Raw genomic sequence first — 25,417 nt, forward strand, 5'->3', positions numbered from 1 at the left:
CTGCATTTGCATAAGATTTTGCACTTCAAAACTTTTTAGACCTTTTAAAAAATTTGAGGTAACTATGCAAATATTGTAGTATCAAAGGAATCAGGTATATGAACAAAAGTAAACATTAGGTAGAAATTCTGCGAAACTTGGCTTTCATTACTTCATGGGAGTTCAGTTGTCAATTCCCTCTAAACAGGAACCATCGCTTTTCTTCTAACCTTAATAACATAGCAAAATGTGGCTGGTCTACATAAACATAACAGGTGTTCAAACGGTTCTTTGTCTCAGAGTAGCAGTCTGTTCTGCAAGGCCAGATAGTTCAACTCATTAGCATACAGCTGACAGTCTGCAGTTTGGGTGGTGAACTGGAGCACTGATGACATTTGTCTACATTTCACGGTTGTTTCAAAAATCTCTTTGAAATAAAAGCACAGCGCCAACAAAATTCAACACCTGTTCTCAAAAAACATAATACAACCCGTCTCCAAGTTATACACGACATACATATATTAGGTGGGGTGACAATGCAAACAGGTCTTAACTCTTATGAAATGGAACATGCTGAAACCTTCACCGATTTCCTTTCCTAATTTCCTAAAGTCAGTTATTCCTTGCTGCATATAAATCTGTGAACTACAAACCTGAGTCACCTGGGTAGTTTCAAGAAACTTGTTCAAACAATTGAATTTTTTAAAAAACTTAATAACTTTGGATGATTTACTGACCTTCTAACATTCAGAGCTTCTTTACATGTTATTATTTGTTGTTTAGCTCATTTTAAAAAAAACCTATGCATTGAATTCTTGCTTGCAAGCAAAATGCCTTGCTATTGTGTTCAAGTCATCAGTTGGAAACGAGTCCTTTTATGTTACATTGATTGTCAAATGCCATTTTTTTCATTTAGTACGGAAAATAATTCATCCACCACGGCGACCCCAATTTCCACCAACACCGCTAAAAGAAAAATCATTAATTCATCTCAGATAGCAGTTAAACAGCCCTTGTGACCTGACTGGAACCTAGCAGTAGGAAGTGTACCATAGGAAGCCAACTAAGTTTCATTCTCCAACTTTATTCCATTGGCTTGTGTGATGCAGTGGTAGTGCCCCAACCTCTATGCTGGGAGACCTAGGTTCAAGTCTCACCTGGTTCAGAGGTGGGTAATAACATCCCTAAAAAAGGTTGATTTGGAAATATCCAACCCTATTCTAACTTTCCTAAGGTAAAATCTCGCTTTTACTGGATTTAGCATCCTTCCTGAAATAAGATTTTGAAGCCTCCTATCCCTAGCACTGTCTAAACAGAATCAATGTGCTACAATGTGACTCAAATTTAAGAATTTATTTGTTGAATTTATAGTTGTGACATTTTTCCTGTCCTCTGCAATGCTTTGCAACAGATTTTCCAGATCGGAGTCAATTTTTGGGTAAAACCTGCAGTCATGGCAATTATTTCATATAGGTTAATTCACCTATGTTAATCACTTTTCATTTTAATGCCAAGATTACACAGTAAGATATGTGACAATCCTGCCCCTTTACAAGCTTATGTTGTCCTTGGTTTTTTTCAAAGGGGGTATAAAGTCAGTGGCGCCGAAATGGCTAACAGACACTGCCGAGGGCAACAACCAGAGGAAGCCTTTAGGTGTTTTTTAAAAACAGTTGTACAATGAAAGGGGATTGGCCAGTTCTTCCAGTTCAGTCTTGTTTTTCTAGTTTGGTTTTAGTTTTAGCAGAGAATCAAAAACTGTTGGGGACTCAAATAAGCAGCTACAGTGAAGAGGTTCCATATTTTAACAGTGGTCTTGCCTGGACTTTTTCTCTGAAATCTCTCCTGCCTGTAAGAACCTGTGTTTGAATTTACCTTTTGCCAAGGGGTGTATTTATGGGAATTGGAACAGCTTCATTAAGTTGCGATAGAGTTGGTTGGGTTATCAAATAAGTTGTTATTCTAAATTCAGTGTTAAGATCATAAGACGTAGGAGCAGAAATTAGTCCATCCAGTCCATCGAGACTGCTCTGTCATTCAAACATAGCTGATATGTTTCTCAACACCATTTTCTCCCTCTAACCATTGATCCCCATGATACTCAAGACATTATCTATCTCAGTCATAAATATACTCAATAACCTGGCCTCCACAGCCCTCTGTGGCAATGAATGCCATACATTCACCACTCTCTGGCTGAAGAATTTTCTCCTTATCTCCATTTTAAAAGGTCGCCCCTTTGTCCTAAGGATGTGCCCTCAGGTGCTAGTCTCTCCTATCAATGCAAACAACTTCCCAAAATCCATTCTGTCCAGGCCATTCAGTATTCTGCATGTTTCAATTAGATCTCCCCATATCCTTCAAAATTCAATCGAGTTTAGACCCAGAATTTGCGAATGTTTCTCATATGTTAAGCTTTGCATTCCTGGGACCATTCTCGTGAACCTCCTCTGAACACACTCCAGGGCCAATACATCCTTTCTGAGCTATGGGGCCCAAAATCGTGCACAATCCTTTAAATGTGGCCTGACCAGAGCCTTATAAAGCCTCAGAAATACATCACTGCTATGATATTCAAATCCTCTTAAAATAAATACCATTATTGCATTTGTCTTCCTAACTACTGACTTAACCTGCAAGTTTACCTTCACAGAATCCTGGACGAGAACTCCCAAGTCTCTTCGCACTTCATACTTCTGAATTTTCTCCCCATTTAGAAAATAGTCCATGCCTCTCGTCTTCCTACCAAAGTGCATGACCTCACAATTTTCCACATTGCACTCCATCTACCAATTCTTTGCCCACTCTCCTAACCTGTCCAAATCCTTCTGCAGCCTCCCTGCCTCTTCAATGCTATCTGTTCCTCTATATATCTTTGTATTGTCTGCAAATGTAGCCAGAACACCCTCAGTTCCTTCATCTAGATTGTTATTATACGAAGTGAAAAGTTGTGGTCCAACACTGGGCCTTGCAGAACACCACTTGTCACCAGCTGCCATCCTGAGAGAGACCCTTTTATCCTCACTCTCTGCTTTGTGCCAGACAGCCAGGCTTCTATCCATGCTAGCACCTTGCCTCTAACACCATGGTCCTTATCATATGCAGTAGCTTCTTGTGCGGCACCTTGTCAAAAGCCATCTTAAAGTCCAAGTAAATAGTCCATTGGCTCATTACTTCTTCAAAGAATTCTGGCATGACCTCCCTTTGATGAAACCATGCTGACTTTGCCCTATTTTACGAGGTATTCAGAAATCTCATCCTTCACAAAGATTCCAGGGTATTACACATGATTGAGATTAGGCTAATCAGTCTGTAATTTACTCCCTTTAGAAACAGAGGTGTCATGTTAGCAATTTGCCAGTCCTCTGGGACCTTCCCCGAATGTAATGATTCCTGAAAGTTCACCATGAACACCTCCACTATCTCTTCAGCTATCTCCCTTAGAACTCTCGGGTGCAGCCCATCTGGTCCAGGTGATTTATCCAGCTTCAGGCCATTCAGCTTTTCCTTGGTGTGGGCCACCATACTTAGCTCTGCACCCTCACGCTCTTGAATTTTTGGCATATTAATCATGTCTTCTACAGTGAAGACTGACATGACAGCCATTTCCTTGTTTCCCACTACTATCTCTCCAGTGTCATTTTCCAGCAGCCCAATGTCCACTTCTATTCTCTTTTGCCCTTTATATATCTAAAGAAACTCTTGCAGTTTTCCTTTATATTACTAACTAGCTTACCTTCATATTTAATCTTCTCTCTCCCTATTTCTTTCTTTGGTGCCCTGTTGGTCTTTGCAACCTCTCAATCCTCTGGTTTCCCAGTGCCCTTCACCACATTATTTGCTTTCTCTTTTGCTTTTATGCTATTCCTGATTTCACTAGTCAGCCATGGTTGCCTCATCCTCCCTGTACCATGCTACATTTTCCTTGGGATGAATTTCTGCTGTGTCTCCTGAATTACTCCCAGAAATTCCTGCCATTTCTGTTCCACTGTCTTTCCTGCTAGGCTCTCTCCCAGTCAATTCTGCTCAGCTCCTCCCTCATGCCTCTGTAGCTGCCTTTATACAGTTACCTTTGATTTTATCTTCTCCCTCTCAAATTGCAGAGTAAATTCAGTCATATTATGATCACTGCCTCCTAGGGCTTCCTTCACCTGAAGCTCTCTGATCAAGTGTGCCTCATTGCACAGCACTAAATCCAGTATTGTTTGTTCCCTAGTGGGCTGCACTACAAGCTACTCCAAAAAGCCATCTGGTAGACATTCCACAAATTCCTTTTCTAGCAATCCACTACCAACCTGATTTTCTCAGTCTACTGGCATATTGAAATCCCCCATGAATAGTGTAACTTTGCCTTTCCTATGCATCTTTTCTTGCTCCTTTTTCTTTTGCTCGTGTTTCATCCGTAATGTTTAAGTAAATTCTGCTTTGCTTAAAGCTAAGTGGCTCGACCAGCTGTAGCACTTCTGGGATATCTACTTTGCATTTGCTCCCCCACCCCCCAAAAAAAATCAAGTTAGGGCCTGGGTTACTTTGCTAAAATATTTGGAGGGGGTCTGGCCTAGTTCAGAACAGATTGGGGCAGGACTTGTTCAGTAGTCCCAATTTGGGATTAGGGTTGTTGGACTTGAAGGTGGCGAGTGGTAGGTTTTAGTATCTTTTGTTCCAGGTGTTGAATTCAGTTAATTTAAGCAGTGCTAGGTATGATAATGGCTCAAGTCACGAAGAGTTTTCTGGAGTTGAAAGAAGTGACTTAGGGGGCTTTACAAAAGGTGAACAAGGCAAAACTGCTGGCATTGGCAGACAAGCTGATGTTGGAGTTACCTTCATCTGTGAGAAAAGGAGAAATAATTACAGCAATAGCTCTGCATTTATATTTACTGGAAAAGTCATCAGAATCTTTGGAAATTGCTAAATTCAATTGAAAATGAAGCAGCTTTAAGTTAGAGGCAAAAGAAAAAGAAACAAAACAGTTTGAATTATGATTAAAAGCAGAGCAACAAGGACAGAATTACTTTGGCAGAAAACAAAAAGGAGAAAGAAGCAAGGGAGAAAGAGAGTGAGGAAAAGTAGAAAGAGAGAGGGTTTGAACTTCAAAAATTGGCACTTCAACAGAAAAGTAAGCTTCAAAGGATGGAGGTGAAGGCAGGAGGTAAGCTTAGTGAGGATGAGCAAACCTATTGTCGCCAAAGGCCAAATAGGGATCTGAGCAGGAGAATCGACATTTCGGGCATAAGCCCTTCATTAGGAATGAAGCTTGTGAACCAAGGGCTTAGAGAGGTAAATGGGAGGGAGTGGGGCTGGGGGGGAAGGTAGCTGAGAGTACAATAGATAGATGAAGGGGAGGATTATGGTGATAGGTCGGAGGGGAGGTCCTTCCCACCTATCCGTTCCAGCCTCTCCTCCGACCTATCACCATTACCCCCACCTTTATCTATCTATCGTACTCTCAAGTACAAAGGAACCTTGATTATCTGAATATCAATTATCCGAATATCCGATTATCTGAAGGAAATCTCGGGGTCCCAATAGAAATATTATGTCAAAGAGCTGTTTCAACCCTGATCGCGTCTTTTGTTTACAGGTACAATGATTAAAAACGAACTCTGCTCACTGAAATGCTGCCAAGAACAGTCCTGGACAGTCCAGGCACCATCTCCAAATGACTGACCTCTCGCTCTCCCCCCACGTGTTCCCTGGAGTTCTACACAGGGGTGTACCCCAAACTCCCCCCCACTTCCCCAGATAATCTCTCCAACATTGTCCTGTACAGGGCAGAGTTGGAACTTGACTAAAAGTTGCAGTAAAATGTTGCGCGCATGTGTGTGTGTGTGCAAGCTATTTGAGACTTACTCCAGAAAGGGAGCAGCAGTCTTACTGTTGGTGTACAGTCTGGCTGCCCTGGGGGAGCAGGTCGGCTGGGGGCTGGACGGTGGGTGGGAGGGCGGGGTATAAGTGGCCAGGGGTGGGTTAGGGGCAGATGCTGCCTAGTTTCCTGAACAGGGAACAGATTTCATAGAAAACTCCGAGCCCAGAGGAAATCAATTAACCCAATAATCAATTATCCGAACGAAATAATGCCCACCTATCTCGTTCAGATAATCAAGGTTTCTCTGTCCATATAGGAAATGCTGTTCCAATTAAGCAACATCCATACAGACTTAACCCTTTAAAGTTGACACAGGTTCAAAGAGTTCGAATGAATGCTCCAAGACAACACTACTAAAGTGAGTTACATGACTGGAGTTCACTCATAGCAATGGTGCCAAAACCAGATAGTACCCAACTGTTACGTTTGGATTATCAAAAAGGCAATGCAGTCACAAAGTCTGATTCACATCCGATTCCACGTTTGGAAAACTGTACTGAAAAGGTGGGACAAGCAACTTATATTTCTAAGATGGACTTCTCAGAAGATACTGGCAGCTACCTTTACCCGAAAGAGTGAAGACAATTTTGGTTTTCCTAACACCAAATGGACGATACTAATTTAAAGTCATGCCATTTGATATGAAAAATTCACTAGCCAGATTTCAAAGACTAACCAATAAAGTCATTTCCAGATTACCTAATTGTGTGGTTTACATCAATGATCTGGTGAATTTTAGTTAAACAAAGAAGGAACGTTTACAGCATCTATCCGAATTATTCAATCGACTCTCAGTGTCAGGCTTCGTCATAAACCTGGCTAAGAATGAGTTCGCCAAAGTCCAAGTCATGTTCCAGGGCAATATCATCAGACATGGACAGGTGGCCCCACAGAATGCGAAAACAAAGGTTATTGGGGAGTTTCCCATAACATCAATAAAGACAGCAGTACTGCGGCTCCTGGCACTGAGTGAGTTTTATCGGACATTCGTACCGAATTTTAGCAGTTTGTCTGCTCCACTCACTGAATTACGAAAGAAAAGCAAGAAATTTCAGTGGATGGCAGGCTGTCAAAAATCATTTGACAGCCTGAAAGCTGTATTAAACACTGAGACCTAGCATCAGCCACTTCTAATTTTGCAAAGCTATTCAAGATGGCTATCGATGAGAGTGATGTGGGTGTCGATGCTGTACTCTTACAAGACGACGGCTATTGGGTATTTCACCAGGAAACTGAACATTCATCAACAGAAATACTCAACAATTAAGAAGGAAACTTTGAGCTTAGTGTTGGCGTTACAACATTTCGACATTTATGGTGCCAACAATGTGTCTGAGACAATCATGTATACTGATCATAACCCATTCAGGGCTTTGGAGAAATTTAAGGACAAAAATTCCATACTGTTTCGATGGAGCTTACTATTACAGCCAGTTTGAAAATTCAACATGAGGCAGGACGAGAAAATGTGATTGCCAACACAATGTCGAGTCTTGGATGAGAAACAGAGGGGTTCAGTGGCAGGAGTAAACAGACTGCAATATAATGTAGTAGTGATGTTTGCATGGTTGTAGTCAATGCAATGAATATGTATTGTAGTGTACGAACTGTGTAAGGCTCAGGGGTTTGAAGCCATCTTTGTATTTTGATTGTTCTTTTTTTAAGGTGGGAGGTGTAACAAGGTTATGTCGTCCTTGATTTTTTCCAAGAGGGGTTGTAAAGTCAGTGGTGCCGAAATGGCTAACAGACACTGCCTGGGTCAACAATCAGAGGAGGCCTTTAGGCTTTTTTTAAAAAAACAGTCGTACAATGAAAGAGGATTGGCCAGTTCTCCCAGTTCAGGATTTTTCTAGTTTGCTTTTAGTTTTAGCAGGGAGTCAAAATCTGTTGGGGACCTAGAGAAGCAGCTACAGTGAAAACATGTTCCATGCTTCAACAGGGGTCTTGCTTGGACTTCCTCTGTGACATCTCTCCTGCCTGTAAGAATCTGGGTTTGAATTTACCATTTGCCAAGGGGGGGGTGTTTAGGGGATGTTGCAGGAATTGGAACAGCTTTGTTAATTTGCGAATGAGTTTTTTGTGTTATCAGATAAGTTATTCTAAGTTCTGTCTTCTTTTGTTCGTGTTCCATCTATAGTGTTTAATAACATCTGCTTTGTTTAAAAGCTAAGTGGTTTGACCAGCTCATCACTCCTGGAATATCCATTTTATATCTGCCTAAAAAAAAGTCATTTAGGATCTGGGCCACCTTCTTAAAATGTTTTGAGGGTGTCTGGTCTGGTTCATAACAGATGGTATACAAGGTCTGCTTGGTAAAAGGTTCTTTTATTTAACAGAAGCTGGCCTGGATCAGTAAACAATATATTTTGAAAATAGTCATCTTTTCTCTCGCTCTCTCTCTCTCCCTCCAGGACAAATATTCATATATAAACCATTAAGTAGCTGCACTAACTGAACCTAGAAAGGTGTACATATTGCAAATGCTCATACTCCATTAGAAACACAGACAAGCATTAAGCTCAGATCTGGGTTAGTGAATGTTGCTGTCCTCTTCAAATGCAGTGAATTTCCGATCTTTTCCCTTGCATACAACTTTATTTGTGGTCTGGAATCCATCCATATTTATGCAGTTTCCGCCAGACTTACATGCTAGCATAGGTCCTCTGCTCTCCTGGGTAACCTTCCTTCCCTCTACAACACCACCTGCAGTTCTCAGGCAATCTGTCCCAATACTCTAGAAGTCTGCCCTTAAACGTCTTTGCATGACGGCCCATTGCTGTCTTATGCCTTCAGTCAATTCAATATTTCTTCTCCACTACTTTAAACTCTAATTTAGTTTGGATTTTTAGCTCACAAGCATTGTATAAATTCAAGCAGTAGCCATCACCAACATAAACCCGATGGAAAACTTGTACAGCCTTCTCAAAACACAGAAGATGCAATTCCGCCATTGTATAATCAAGTTGCTACAGTTTGTATGTTGAATTTAGAATTGTGAATTAGTTGTTAAAAACTTTAGTTGCAAATTTGCCACAGGAAATTAGACAGAGAAACCAGAATGGTGACCAAAATGATTTCCAATACCTTTTTAAAAATTTCTTAATGGGATGTGGCTGTCACTGAGCATTTATTGTCCGTACCTAACTACCCTTGAGAAGATAGTTTTTGGAGGGGTGGTGGGGGGGGGGGGCAGTGGGGGTGGGAGTTGTAGCAAAACGTTTGCACACCTACAATACTGCTATGCAAGCCACTTCCAAGATTTTGTCTTAGCTGATGTGAAGAAATGCCAATACATTTCCAAGTCAAGATGGTTTGGGGCTTGCTGGAAAGCTTGCAGGCCATGGTGTTCCAACTTGTCTGCTGTGCTTGTCCTTCTCAGTGAATACTGCAAGACTTTTCACTGATTTATCAGGCTTCTTTTTTAGCACAACCAGAAAGACTACTTATCATTCATTTTATGTTTTCTGAAATGGAAGTTTAACCTTTGATCTGATTTCCTGCCATCCCGCCAAGTTCAGTTGCTTTATGCATAAAAAAAAGGAGCAAATTAGCAGTGTGAAATTTACATTTCTAGAGATGTCACATCAAAGGAAGAAACGTCAATGAAATTTAAAAGTTAAATATTTGAGATTTCTATCAAACATTCATAGCCAAAAAGTTATATTTATAGCAGTGCTACATAAATTATTTGATGAATGCAGAAGGAGAACTGGTAGCAGCAGATGCTTTGCAGTACAATTAGGCTTTAAGCATGTATCAGAAAAGCAATGCACAAAATACATTGAAGCAAAACTGTAAACTATCTAGACACTTGTGGTTAAAGTGTGAACTTGTAAAAGAAATTCAGTAAAATATCAAAAATTACTTACTGTTGGATTAAGCAGCTTAAAGTAACAGTTTGCATTCCTACATTGCTTCTTTGAAAATGCAATTGTCTCAAGTGTCCTATATATTCTCTCTCTAACAATCTGTATAATTTGGAGTGGCATGGTGACTCTATAGCCTCAGTGCCAGGGACCTGAGCTTGATTCCTACCTTGGCAAAAATCTGTGTGGATTTTGCACATTGTCCCTGTGTCTGCATGGTTTCCTCCGGGTGCTCTGATTTCCTCCCATGGTCTAAAGATATGTAGGTTAGGTGGATTGGCCATGCTAAATTGCCCATAGCGTCCAGGGTTGTGCAGGCTAGTTGGAGTAGCCATGGGAAATGCAAGGTTACAGGGATGGGGTTGGGTGGAATGCTCTTCGGAGGGTCGTTGTGGACTCACTGGGCCAAATGGCCTGCTTCCACACTTTAGGGATTCTAAAATCAAAACTAAAAGATTAGCTAACTATTACTGCTTTATTAAATTGTTAAAAAATTTTAAAAATTACATCAATAATTTCAAAGGCATTTCATATTTATAAATGAATATTTACTATCTTACAATTTATACATAAAATCTTTGTAAAGATTTTTTACCCACTCCTTCACACAAGGAAAGAGATTTCTCAGTACGTCCAGATGCCAAAACACAAAAAGCGGAAACAAAATTTAACTTTGGAAAATTTGCCATTTAATGTACTTTTAAGGGTTTACTATTACAGAACAAAATGAAGAAATACAAAGTAGAACGCTGACCTTCTGCCAGCTATGTTTCATAGGGATTTAAGCCTTTTGATGTTTACTGCCATGGCTGCCCAAGGTATAAGTTTCTACGAAACGTGGGAACTGGAACAAGTTCAAACTAAAATAAGCTATATTGGCAACACGTGAAACACTGACAAAAATCGGTGTTACTCGACTGGGAGATAGTTGAGTGGTAACCATAGATCACGGACATAGGGATGAAGGGTGAAGAGGACTTGATCAAAGTAAAGACATAAGCAGCACAAGGTTAAATGACTTCAGGTTTACAAAGCATATCTTGCAGTAGTTACATTTATAGGTTTAAAAAAAAGGTTTTCAAAAGATTTCAAAAGACAGAGACAACATTACAGAAATGGAAATAGGTAGTCTTAGTGATGTTATGGGTTTGTGCTCAGAAACTTATTTCAGGGAGAAATTTGCACCAAAGTCTCGTTCAGCTTCAGACAGTTACCATGGCCAGTAACAGAGATGGCAGCTGGGGAACAAGAGTTTGTTCTGGAGTCCAAAGATTTTCTCTTTCCAATGTTTAATTGAAGGAAATTTCTGCTCATAGTGGAATTCACATTGCATAACCTCACCCTTCCCTGTCTCTGTAATTCCTCCAGCTCCACAATCCTCAAAGATATACAGTCTGATTTAATTCTGGTACATAGAAAACTCCCAGTTTTAATTGTTTTATCACTGGTGGCCACACCTTCAAATGTCAAGACCCAAAGATCTACAATTCCCTCCCTACAACTCTCTGCCATTTATTTCTCTTTTTCAGCTACTTTTTAAATCCCAGCTCTATGTTCAAGTGTCTGGCCATATGCCTTCATATGGCCTAAAATGGCTCAGTGTCAAATTTTGTTTTATACGCCTCCAGTGAAACACGTTGGAATGTCTTATTACTCTAATAAGACTACCTTCAGGGTTATTGTTAATCCTTCATTTAGAGAAAAATGAATGTCATAGTGATAGAAAACATGGATGCAATATCTCTTCTTTCTGCTGTTAGATCTGAGTTAACTGTTAAAGATCTTAAGAAATGTGAAAAGGTAATATAACTCACAAAAAGAACAAAGTTTCACATGATGATTGAGTGGAGTTAGGCAATTTAACTGACTGGAAAGAGTGCCAAAACAGGTCTTGGCATTAGTCATCAGCTGTGAGAAAATTAGCAGAGAGCCACTGTTGATTGCTGTCTATAGACACAACCCATACCAAAAGTGAGATGCAAACATAAGCTGGAACAAGAGTCAGAGAAAGGAGTGTGGGAAGAGAGGAGTGTGCAGGAGTGAGGTAAAGTAGCCAGAGGGAGTATAAGACAGCAAGTGGACAGAAGGATCATGGAGGAGGAGAGCATCCACTGAGAAGGAAGGGAAGAGAGAGAGTACGGGACAAAACTCTTTCTTCTATGGTGAAAGGATCCGAAAGAATCCGGCAAAGATCACTGGCTACAAAAGACTGGCAATATAGTCAGATGATATAATTAGATCAAGAGCAAATGGACTGGTGTGTGTCATAACTTAAGTATGACATCTATCACATCTTTCCTTATTGAAAGCAATGTCTATCCTACAGTACGGGGTGAATGCTTTCTAACAACTTTTAGGACAGTACCTAGAACTGCTTTTTCATGTGTTTCTGAAGCAGAAATGAAGTACAATTTGCAAAATATCCAGACCTATTTTAGTGTATGAAACATATCAGGCTGAAATAAATATGTTGAACATGTGGCTATATATTTTTTCTGTTCAACAATAGCTCAGGAAACACCATATTGGCAGCTTAATTTAAATTCCTGGAGTACATCTGTTTCATCTGTGTCGCTTTTCCATGAAATTCTCTCTTATATATCAATGGCTCCCACATTTTGAAGACAAGATGGATTTAATTAATTGATTCTATCTGGGGACTAATCTATAAATTGTTTGCCTCAACTGACATTTCCATTACAGCTGTTCTCAAATCCTTTTCATTAAAAAGCTCAATTTCACAACCACAAATTAAACATTGCATTCCATCAGTTCTCATCCCTCCTCATGTACTCTTGGCTAATTCACTTTTTCAAGTAATTTTCCAAGCTTCTGCAATGTAGATCATCTTGCCTGGTTTACCCATTTGCTTTATAAAAAATGATGGCCAACATTTGTGGCAGTAGTTACACATCTGGAAAAAATGTAAGCATAAACTAAAAATTTTCTGTGAAATGCCTGTTTTCTCCATTCTGTTTGGATTTCACAAGGCATTAACCTCGAAATTTCTGGGCAAGGGAGAGAAAGCATTTATACCTCAATAGAAAATAAGTTGCAGGTGCAGTTTCAACACTGGGTCTCTTTCTATCAAGAACCTTGCACAAACAATATTTTTCCACTAAAAGCAACCAAAGAACATGATTTTGTCCAACAACTTCAGATTTAACTGTGCTCGTACAGTACGGATTCTGCTGTTGAGCGTAAACAGTAAATAGATGTTTGACATTACAGCAGCACTACTCAGAACAGTGACTAATTATCAGAACAAGAACTGCAATTTAACAATTCATTCAAAATTCTATTTGAGTAAACTTGACTGTCCAAAGCCTAGATTCCAAAACACATCTCAAACCTTAAACAATTTCCAGCATCTATAATAGTCAATGTGATTTTAAAAAGGTAATATCCAGAGCTGCAGTTAACGCTGACATCAATGGAAAAGGAACAGTAAAGAGATTGTAAATAAAAATACCCTACGTACCTGTCATTAAAGTTTTAGATTAAAATGCTTTGTAAAGTTCTTTATGGTAGATAGAATGTCATCTGACACTTGCATCTAGTGTTACTGTACTGTTACTGGCTGAACAAAGCTGCTTCCACGTCATAAGGGCTGTTGAGACAGGAGTAGTCAGTAAAACATATAAAAATGCAAGGATTACTGTTTAGTACATTCGAAATATATATTAACTATATAAACTAAAATGTAATTTGATAATTTTGAAAATCTTACTACAGTGAATGGATATTACCTTTTCAAGATTCAACATTGCCAATGATAAATCCGTTCTCGTTCATCCAACATCACTCGAAATGTTAGCAGAAATCTGCTTACATTTCAGGTGAGCCATCTCTCACAGCACCAGCCTTAAACTAAGAAACAGCTAATAAAATAGTTCAGGAAGTCACTGATAATGAACACATTCATAATTGTAGCTTCAGTTATCCAGAGAAACAAAGACAGAGTCAAAGTTGTCTAATTCAAATGCCACATCAAAACCAAACAGCAACATATACAGTTAATGTAATTATTGCAATAAGTACAAAACCTTCACCTGTACTGACAACTCATTATATAGCACAGCACTTCAAAGAAGCCTAAATATCAAAAAACAGCAAAAAGAGATCATTTCTCAAGAAGGTTTTTTTGGCAATTAAGCACAAATTATCTCTCAGTAAATCTGACAATCAGCAATCACTCTGAAAATTAAATGCTGACTCCTATTGATTTTTTTACTAAATAAACAACATTTTGCAGAAATAAATGAATTGCAGGGTTCGAATGATTTAAAAAACTCAAATTCCATTTGGTTTATGTTCTCTCAATTATAATGACATCTAAGAATATTTACTTCATTGTAGATTTAACTTAATTTTCATAAAGATGTAAATGAAGATTTTGCTGAAAGATTAGACAAAACTCCAACTAAGGTAGATTGGCCTTTGTTTAAATTCAAAGTTTATCGTGCTGAAGTTTGGAAATGCACCAAATTAACTATATTCAAGTGTAATGAATACCTCTATGTTAACACTTATTACACAGCTCTTGGTAATAAATAAGTTTGGCTAAACAAGCAATCTGAATTGCAATTAAATTTTTCTTTCAACTTAAAAACCGTAACGTGGCATTTTACAGATGCAGACAGCATATTTTCTATAAATGTGGATAATATTCCTTGGACAGAGCCCAAACCTTCAATGGAAACTTTATTATAAATCAGGCTTTTAAAGTGAAGAGAAGAGTGGAAAGCCAGAGATGCAGGAGCTGAACAATTCAGATTGGCGCGAGTAGTAACTTTTCTTCCTTAAGCTAGGATATGTTGCATGGAATCAAATCTTTTATTTTTTTCTTCAATGCATGAAAATGTAATACTTAGAAAAGTGATGGTTCTAAGCAAGCTACAGATATATGATGATTGCCAAGGATATGTAGCATAGCATGCATTCGTAGGAGTTTAAGGCTTTGTTTTTGAGCAGCCACATGGTCACAGAAATCAAATAGTGTAGGTATATGCTGTTCAGACACATTTATTCACAACCGTGATGTGCTCTGAACACATCCAAGTCAGCTGTAAAGGGTAAACATTTCAATATGCCAGACCATTCTACATCACACTTGCAAATACAGCATAAGAAAACACTGTAAGACAAATATACCAGTTATCTATGATCTCTCAAAAAAAAAAGCTGAATCTGGAACAGCATATGAACATACACCCAGTTACCACATCTGCAGCAACAATGTAGCCGATGTTGACAGCTCACTACCTCATATTCTGAAGCAGAAAACTTTTTTTAAACCTAAAATCAATTAGTACATTTGAAGATAACATAATGAAAAGTTAATGTGCATTCGTTGTGAGTTAAACAAAACCTTCTGCACAACGTACAATTTTCAGCCAAGGTGAATAATAATACAACAGCGTTCATATGCAGCACTAACTTTTAGGATTTTATTCACTTTACTTATTTTTAAGAGCTTCAAAAAGCAAACAAATTTTCTTCCTTAGGAAAAACTTCATGTGGAATTCTAGTTTTAACATTACAAAACTAAAAATCTTGAAATGGACATTCAGAAAATTCATTTTCCACGAAGACTGACAGCAATTTCTCCCTTAGTAACACACAAATAATAAAAAAAATTACCATTGATGTTTGTCGACTAGATGTTACCAGTGCAGATGCTCCATAGTTTGAATTCAGTCCTCCAACTGGCCCATTTTGTGATGGCCCCAGCAAACTATGCATGTCACCATGGCCACCAGACATACTTGTTGAAGGTCCAACGGCATGGTTTCTGAGAACGTGAATGGCATCATCCAAACGGTCTAGACGGTCCTCCATTCGAGTTTGCTGTTAGGAAACAACATTCTGAATGAAAACATTTGCTTTGGCAACACTTCTGATGAGGTAAACTCAAAGCTGGTCAATTAAAACATGTCATGGACAAGAAAGGAAAGACATAGCAACAAAAACAAACGGTCTCAACTGTAGCGACAGGCATCTGGAATATGTTTCAAATTATAAACCGGATATCTGGAGAAAGGGAACTTAAAAAAAGTATACATTAAAGGGGACAATATATTATGGGCCGAGCAATCTGAAAGTATGCAATTTTCTCAGCACAAGAAAGAATCATTAAGATAATTATTTCAGTTATTTGACATTTTTTTTGTTGGGACTTATAAATTCACTCAGTCTGGCATCACAATGATTACATTAATGGACTAGTAATCACGAAGCCTGGAATAATGATCTGGAGTACAGTTCAAATCCAACCACGGCAGCTGGGGAATTTAAAGTCGGTTAATTAAATCAACCTGGAATGAAAAGCTAGAATCAGTACTGGTGTCCACAAAACCCACTGGATTCTTGTTGAAAATCTTGGTTCACTGATGCCTTTCAGTTTGGCCTAAATGCGCAGTTGTGCCATACCTCTACCAGAAGAAAAAACAGGCAGCATAAAATCAGACCATTGCCTGACATGGAGTAGGGACAAGATTCAAATAGGACAAAGGCACATTCAGACCAACAAACCTTGCAAAAACCTCTCCACGAATATTTGGACTCTGTGCTATAAATGGAAAATCTGACCTGAAGACAAATCAAGCAATAATCTGATGTAGTCATATCCACAAAACCTGATGTTTCAGCCAATGTCCCAGATTCCTCCATCACTATCCCTGCCACATCAGCAAAACAGACTAACCAATTTAGGTGGCACACGGTTTTACATTTAGGAGCAAGTGGTCATTGGAATTTTGAAAAAATGACTCTGGGCTTGAAGAAATCCTGATCACCCACCACCTTCTCTCAGCTGGTGAATTAATACTCCGCTGTTGTCAATGCTATTTTGGAAAGCAAAAGCACAGAATATCTTCTGGGTGGAGTTCTTCAATGTTGGGACACCAATAAGAAGGAATTTCTTCTTTCAAAGAGTTGAGTGTTTTTAGAACTTCTTGCCAGACAGCTGTAGGGGCAGCATCCTTGTAAACATTTAAGGCTGAGATTGATCTTGATCAACAGGGGAAACAAGCGTTATGGAGAAATTGCAGTCAAGTGGACATAAGGAATGTCAGATCAGTCATGATCCTAATGAATGGCAGAGCAGGTTTGAGAAGGGACCCAACAGTCTACTCCTGTTCCAAATGGTCTTAAAGTCTATCCATCCCAAAATCTGAGAGGAGCAACATTACAAGCCAAACTGGTTAAATCCTGAAGTACCAAGCTGTCAGAATGGGCCTGCATCAGACAGCAAGAACAGACACAAGGAGAAAAACCTACATGACCTTTTCCTCATCAATCTTCCTGCCAACGGTCAGTGATCACCGCACAGGCATAGTTCCATCTTCATCCTGAGAGAACCCTCTACCATGCAACTCTCTGAAATGAGATGGATTCAAAACAAATCTAACATCCAGATCTGGGCATCCAAGAGATGCATTAGACTGTCAGCAGTAACAGAATGAAGAATGTGTAGGTCAGGAACAGCACCACAAATAAACCATAAATATTTATCGAGTGTAATGTCAACCTAGCAAAGTTACAACATAGTGTTACATGCAAGCTAATGAGCAGATGTGTCAAAGCTGAGCCATATCATAATCAAGGGATCAGATTAATATCCAATCTTGCGACATCCAAACATGAACAGGGGAGTGGTGGGCAATTAATTGACAATCTGAAGTATTTACAATCATTTTTAGACCTATGTACTAGTTTTGCCTCCCCGAGGTCTGAGTTGTCACAAAAACAAATCCTTCACCAATTATGGAGTCCTACAGCACGGAAACTGACCCTTTGGTCTAACTTTATAATCAGTTTCCCAAACTAATCTAGTCCCATTGGCCTGTGTTTGGCCCATATCCCTCTAAACATTTTATCACTCCACATAATACAAGAAACTCCTGAAGGCACTGGAAAAATCAATGCATCCTGACAACATTCCAATTCAGTATTGGAAATTTGTGATCCAGAATTACCAATATCTCTAGCCAAGCTGTAACAAATGAGCTACAATACTGCATTTATCCAATAAAATACAAAACTGCCCAGGAAATCTTGACCATAAAAAGCAGGATAAATCTAATCTGGCCACTTTTGACCCCATCAATCTACTTTCAATTCTTTGCAAAACTGGAAGGGGTGTTGACAAGCAGCAAGACATTCACCTTGACTGCCACCAGGACCAGCCAGCTCCAACTCTCTATACATTTGTTGCCCAAACAAGAGAGAGAAATACCAGAGGTAAGATGAGACTAACTATGCTTGACATTAAAGCAGCACTGGACTGAGTAATGAATGTATTTGTAATTGTAGAATTTAAGTAAATCCAGAGTAAGGAGGTAAGGTTCCACTGGCCGAAGTCATACCTAACTCCAAGGTTGTGATGCTAGAAGACAACAATTTGAGCCCAGCACTCAGTTTTAGTGATTCCTCAGGAGAATATTCTAGGCCCAACCACCTTAAGCTGCTTCATCAATATCTTATGCTTCATTGTAAGTTCAGAAGAGGGGACTTTTCACAATGTGCAATACTCCAAATAATGAAGCGATCCTTGTTTGCATGCTGTAAGACCTGGACAACATTTAGGTTCAGCTAATTGGCACGTAATGTTTATGACCCAAGAGTGCCAAGTAATAACCATCTTCAAAAAGGAATAACCTCAACACCTGACATTCAGCAATGTCATTAAATCTTAACAGTCAGCATTGATTTCAGACACAGATATTGTGGTGACAAAAGCAAGGCAGAGGCTGGGTACTTTGTGGCAAGTGGCCCATATCCTGATTGCCAAAAGCTTTATCTACATCTACAAGCTGCAAGTAAGTAGTTTCATGTATTGGCCTCAATTGCTTAGATGAACAGAGTTTCAAGAAATTTAATTTGGTAGATTCTAGATTATAGGGAAAGAGCAGGAAAGTGGACATTAGCAATGTCAGATCAGTCACAATCCTACAGAATGGCCGAGAAGCTCAAGGGGCTGAAAAGCCCACTTCTGTTCCTGTTTCTTATGGTCTTATCGATGACAAAACAGCCACTTGGCTGACATTACAATTACCACCTTAAACATTCACTCTACCCACCACCGGGATACCAGTGTATGTCCATCTATAATGTGCACTGCAAAAACTTTTCTTTGGCAGTATCTTCCAAACCAGCAAGCTCTACCACTTAGAAGGCCAAAGATAGAATGCACAGGAACACCACTTTCAAGTTCCAGTGCCAAGTCACACACCAACCTGTCTTAAAACGTATAACCATTCCTCTGTTGTCACTGGGTCACGAGGCTGGAATTGCCTACAAATCAGCAATGTGTGAGGATGTTCACCACACTGACTTCAGCTAATCAAGAAGGGAAATGAGGGATGGGTAATAGATGCAAGCCTTGCCAACAATTCACACATCCCGTGAGTGAATTTTTAAAAAATAAAATGATAAAAACAGAGGATGGATTTAAGCAAGAATAAACACACTGCTCGAGATATTGTTGTAATTCATGCAGATGGTCTAAAGGTCTACAGCAGTAAACCATGAATGGAAATGCACTGTCGAAAGAGAAGTAGTACCTCACAGACATCCTTTAAGAAAGACATTGCATCTTGCAAATGCTCATGAAGCTGCTGTTCAACCCGGTTTTTCTGGTAAAGCCAAGACACAACAAGAAGCAAAAAGCATTAATATAAACACTTCAAAAGCTAAGCAAATCCAACAAGTTAAATTAATTCATATTAAAATGACATAATTGTATTTAGGGAATGGAAGAGAAATGTCAGCAACGATTGCTAAAAACAAAGCCAACTGATATACAAAATCTTTATTGCCCCATTCTTGTAAAGATTACTTTCCAATTCTGTAACTCACTTTATCCCTCTGTTGAAATAGTGGGGAAGCGATTTGGTCTCACACCTTTACAAATGCCTCTTTATAACTAGCACTTTTGAAATAAATAACTATAATTTTTCTGCTTCCATATGGAAAAGTTCTGATTATACCCAATGCCCTGGCAAAAAAATTAAGGGAGTTTTCACAAGCATTGTGCTTATAAGCCCATCTACTCACAGTCAGTCTTCTAAATGTCAAACTCAGAACACAAATAATATTTTCTGATGATCAACTAGGTGCAGTTTGCTTGTCAGATATTTGTGTCATACAACATCACTGAGCAGATGAACTTCACCAGGTTCACTGTACAAAAGGCTGTGACAGGGAATGTATCAACAAATATATCTAGAAAAAATTAAATCAGGAAAAATTCCCCAAATGGTATCAATCCAGAAATCAAGACCAGGCTTGGTAGGAATGCTGAATAATAAATAAGTTGAATGATGTAATATTCTTAATATTTCAACTTGATGACCTTTTGTCAAAACAGCTCTGATGAAAAGTCACTGATCAAACATGAAATTGTTTCTCCATGGATGCTGCTCAACTTGTTGAGTTTTTCCAATCATTTCTGTTGTTTTGTTCAGTGTCTGTACAATTATGCCTTTTAGCATTCTTCTTTCTTTAGACCTATAGATGTTAACAGGAGGTCATCCAACTCTGGGTCCCTGCCTGTCAACAAAGATCTAACTGCACTAATAACATTTTTCAGCTCTTGGCCTGTTGCCCTGGAGGCTTTGTCAACACAAGTGAATATCTAAACACTGCATAAATGTCATGAAGGGTTCTCATTCAACAACCCCCAGACATTGAGTTCCAAACTCTCATCATCTTCTGGGTGAGAAAAACTGCTCAACTCTCCTCTTGCCTTCTAACTCTTAACTCTACACCTCCTGGTTATTGACCCCTCTATTAATGGAAAAAGTGCCATCTTTCTTACCCAATCTAAACCCCTCATTGCCATCTACACCTCTATCAGATCCCCTCTAACCTTTGTTGCTCTTCAATAATAAAACAAAATGCTCAAACCAGTCTACAGTTCTAGAAGCACTTCTGGAAAGAATATTAGAGCTGATGTTCCAGGTTTGTGAACGTGAATCAGAACAGAATCAGGTCGTCAGTCTCTCTGCACAACTTTGATCCTTCTTCCATGACACGGTTTGAGTAATTATCTTCCTACAACTCAAATGTCTTGACATACTTGCTTTATTTGATGCCCAGAATTGGACACAATATTCTAGTTAAGGCCTAACCGGTGATATTGTGGTCCAGTCCAACTTCTATGCTTTTGTACTCAATCTCCCTAATTATGAAGCCGGGTTTCTCATATGGATTCATACTTTATCATCTTGTCCTGACCCATTCCCAGATAAGTGCATGTGATTGGCGAATGGGAAATGTCTTGGAAAAATGTTAAACTTGAATCATATTCCCAACTGACTGAGGGAAAAATATTTGATGATGATAATTGCACCTCTTCTGCCTCTACATGACAAAACACTTGTATATGTCAAAATAGGCATCCAAGCCACACAAGAAGAGGAGTAAAATTGATGCATTGAAAATTCTTTCAAGAGGAGAGAAGAATACAGTTATAAAACCTCTTATGAAAAACAAAAGCAGTGTCCTATCACTGAACTGAAAGAACTGTTAATGTTAATAACCCCAGATTTCTGATTTGATCATTGTTCAGTTCTTCATATCGTTGAATTATACCATGGAATTTGTAAGTGGGGTTGCATTTTCCTACTTGTTGACTTTTATGCCAAATTCATTTGTTAGGATGATCACAGTCACGTAAAAAAACTAAAGACAAAACCAAGTCCCTTTTGAATTTTGTGGGTTTGCAAACTAAAGAATAATCTGACACACTGGTCAAGTCTCCTTCTTCAAGTCTTTACTTAATTTATCTCATCAACAATATGTCTGGTCATCCAACCTTGAGTTCTTTCACTGGCCAAGGGTCTTTTTTTTGAGCAACTCAAGGTTTTATTCTCAACATTAAAGCTACTATATAAGTGCAAGTTGTTAGTATGTCACATTTACAAAGAGCACCCAAAAATAGCAAACTGTAATTTTAATCAGATTAAAGTGTTCTTCTTTATAACCCAAAAGGTATTATTGAAAAGATACATTTTGTTGGAAGTTGTTCGTGTTGCATTCATCAGGACACGTCACAAGAATAGAAATTCAAGGGGAAAGCCAACATTTTTACTGCATGAACAGCATGTTGATTGGTTGGCAAGTGGAGTCTGATTAGTAGAGGTATTTCCATGGAGAATGCACTCTTATTAGTGCCTTTGACAGTTAACAGCTAGGCTTCGTTTAAATTTTAAACCTGGTGGGTTGACTTGAATTCTATTCTTACAAAATTTCCTGACTGAGTGCAGGATGAAAATCTTCATGAAAATTTCCTTTTATTCCTGCAATACTTCTGATGCCCTGTAAAGAACAATTTACACTGATTGAAATCCTAGTATCTCATGTTTTTTTAAAGATTTAGGTAAGTTTGACTCTCTGTCAATCAGAGTGCATGGTCTACCAATCAGCACTCTCTTTTTATGCAGTATAAATGTTAATTTTCCTCTTGAACTGGCATTGTTGCAAAGTATTCTGATGAATACAAGATGAAAAGCTTTGATAAAATGTGTCTTCACACAACATGCAAAACTCAACTTGTGGACTACCATATGACCTCAAAGGTAATGAGTTTCATCAGTACGACTTGTTGCAAGAATGCATAAGTTAACATTTCAAAAACTGGAGTTATTTTCTGGTACTGGTACCTAGCATGGGCAGATTGCCTGTAATCAAAGATGGATTCCTCTAGATAGTTTCATATACTGCTTTTCTTTCCCACAATCAACTGAAATGAACACGCTCAACCATAAAAGTCATATCAACATGATGTACTGTATAAACACATACAGGATGAAGAAATATAATGTCCTGGATTTGACATGCTGATCAACAGAAATAGCAGCAAGCAACAGAAGCAGTTAAATACATGTTAAAATCTTTGACCTGGTCAGATACTTATTGAAATTGAAGGTGGTGAAGGGTTTTGGTAGACTACTGATTATGAAAAGAGAAGCCAAGGTTACCTTTACTCTCCAAGATGATCAGAGGAGAGTGACAATGATTCATGTGGCCTGGCCAGATCTGTCAACAGATAGCTATACCATTTGTTTGTCAGAAGTGCTCATGTCTGTGCCCCTTGGACTTAAGGCTATGAGTGCAATGGCCACACCTGGTGGTAAAACCAGGATGGCTTAAGGTCCCATAATCTCATGCTCTATTCTGTTTACAGGTGCGATTATGTAGATGGGACCTAGCCTAGGTGAGAACGTCAATCATGGCTACAATCCAATTAGCCATGAATATACTGAATAGCAAAGCAAGCTCAAGGGCTTAGCGGCCCACTCCTACTCCTAACTCATTTGTAAATCTGTTGCTTATCCACCTCAGTGTGGTCTTGAAAGTCTCAAAGTTAAAATAGGAAAAATTGGGCAACTTTATCAGAAGATGCAACAATTAAAGAAGCAGGTTGCATAAAAAAACACAGGGATCGAACAATATGTAAAAATAGCTAAACAACTGGAAAATTGAAATAATTGTTATAAGGAGGATCATTTGAAACAAAATTGCCCAACTGAGAATCAGCCAGAAGGTTTGCTCCTGGACTAATTCAAGACTGCTGGAGTTCTGACAGAAGCAAACATTTTAGCAACTTGTTTTAAAAGTGATCATTTAAAGTAAAAATTCAAATTATATATCAAAAAAAGTATGCAGTTATTTTTACCGAGGAAATATTTAAGATTCCAGAATTTCCTTTTGTCATTTTTACTGAAAGCATGTTAAAAAAATGAACTAATTTTCAATCTGAAACATAGATAACATAAAATACCCAGCATCAAATTATTGTTTACATGAAATTTAAAGTGCACATATATTTTTTTCAAAAGAGAGGGGAAGATTAACATCTACTGTAAACCAAATATCTCAAAAGGTACCTCACAAAATGTTAAGTCATAAGATAAAAGGCCACAGCGCTGGAGATAATACATTGACCGTGAAAGAGAACTGGCTCATGGTTAGGATATAGTGAGTCAGAGCAAGGAATTCTTTTTCAGGTTGGGGTTATACACGAATCAGTGTGGGACCACAATTGTTTACGATATACATTAATCACTTGGAGGAAGAAAGTGAATGTGCTGTAGCTAAATTTGCAAACTACATTAAAATTGGCGGAAAGGGAGACTATGAGATGGATACAAAGAGTTTACAGAGATATTGAGATAGGTTAAGAAACCAAAATGTTGGCATATGGAGTATAATGTGAACTTGCTCATTTTGGAAGGGAGAACAAAAGAACAACTATATAAGTGGAGAGAAACTGCAGGAAATTAGAATACAAAGGACTTGGGGGTACACAAGACACAGAAAACTAGCACACAGGTGCGGGAGGTGATCAGGAAGATTAGTTGAATGTTGGCCTTTATTTCAAAAGGGTTGGAGACGTCTGACTGCAACTGTACAAGGTGCTGGTGAGACCACATCAGTAGTTTTGGTCCCCTTACTTAAGGAAAGATATAATTTCATTGGAGGCATTTCAGAGAAGGTTGCGAAGATGATCCCCTGTATGAAGTTAAAAATCACACAACACCAGGTTATAGTCCAACAGGTTTAATTGGAAGCACAATAGCTTTCAGAGCGCCGCTCCTTCATCAGGTGATTGACAAATCATGACCCCTGTATGGAGGGATGGTCTTAAGAGAAAAGGCTAAACAGGTTGGGACTCCACTTATTGGGGTAATGAGAGGCGAGACTGGGACAAGGAGGAATTTCTTCTCTTCAAGGGTCGAGAATCTTTGGAACTCCTTGCCACTGACAACTAAGAGGACACAGTCCTTGTGTACTTTTAAGGCTGAGATGGATTGATTCTTGATCAGTAAGGGAGTCAAGAGTTACAGAGAAAGTGCAGGAACACACATGAGCAATGTTGGATCAGCTATGATTCTAGTGAATGCTGGAGCATGTTTGAGGAGCCGAACAGCCTGGTCTTGTTCCTATTCTTTTGTCTCTCATTCAACAAAGGGTGCAAGAACATTCCTACTCTCTCATTCAACAAAGGGTGCAAGAACATTCCTACTCTCTCATTCAACAAAGGGTGCAAGGACATTCCTACACTCTCATTCAACAAAGGGTGCAAGGACATTCCTACACTCTCGTTCAAGAAGGGTGCAAAAACATTCCTGGTAACTACAGGTCATTCAGTTTAACATCAGTATTAAATTAGGTTTCAGGAACAATAATCAAGTAAATAATTAATAGGTACATCAAGAGGTTTGAATTAATTAAGAGGTGGTATGGTTTTGTAAAAGCAGATTATGTTACCTAATCTAACAAAATTTTTAATTTTCTATTAAATAACAGAAGGTTGTGGAGGGAGTGCAGTGGATGTTGTCTATATGAATATTAATAAAGCATTTTACAAAATGTCACATTAATGGTTGGTTAATAAAACTGAATGTTATGAAATAGGAGGTCATTACCAGAAACGATTAAAGAAAATGGTTTAAAGACAAAACAATAAATTACAGTAAATAGTTGTTGCTTTCAAACTGGAATCTGATAGACAATAGTATTCCAAGGGTCAGTACTGGGATCTCTATGTTTTTTGATACACAGTGATTTGAACAAGAGTAAAATTTCGAAATTTATTGAAGATACTACATTTCAAGGTATACCAACAGTGAAAATGGGATCTATCAGAATGGCAATGCAATTTCATAGAGGGAAGTGAGAAGTGATGCATCTTGGG

The 25,417-nt window shown here is 38.6% G+C and overlaps 1 protein-coding gene across 9 annotated transcripts in view; it reads right to left on the bottom strand.

The window, feature by feature from the left end:
- The window catches only part of tcf12 (transcription factor 12), a 330,257-nt gene that overhangs the window by 32,498 nt on the left and 272,342 nt on the right, over positions 1-25,417 (bottom strand). For 6 of the 9 annotated variants that reach the window (XM_043677463.1, XM_043677468.1, XM_043677462.1 and 3 more), the window contains 2 exons: positions 19,278-19,349; positions 15,355-15,561 (listed from right to left, as the gene is read on the bottom strand). In XM_043677463.1, coding sequence (XP_043533398.1) covers positions 15,355-15,561; positions 19,278-19,349 — 279 coding nt within the window. The remainder of the gene's footprint in view (positions 1-15,354; positions 15,562-19,277; positions 19,350-25,417) is intronic. The other 3 variants (XM_043677467.1, XM_043677466.1, XM_043677471.1) reach the window with 1 other exon arrangement.

Source organism: Chiloscyllium plagiosum, chromosome 36 (genome assembly GCF_004010195.1).
Source record: "Chiloscyllium plagiosum isolate BGI_BamShark_2017 chromosome 36, ASM401019v2, whole genome shotgun sequence".
Classification (NCBI taxonomy): Eukaryota; Metazoa; Chordata; class Chondrichthyes; order Orectolobiformes; family Hemiscylliidae; genus Chiloscyllium; species Chiloscyllium plagiosum.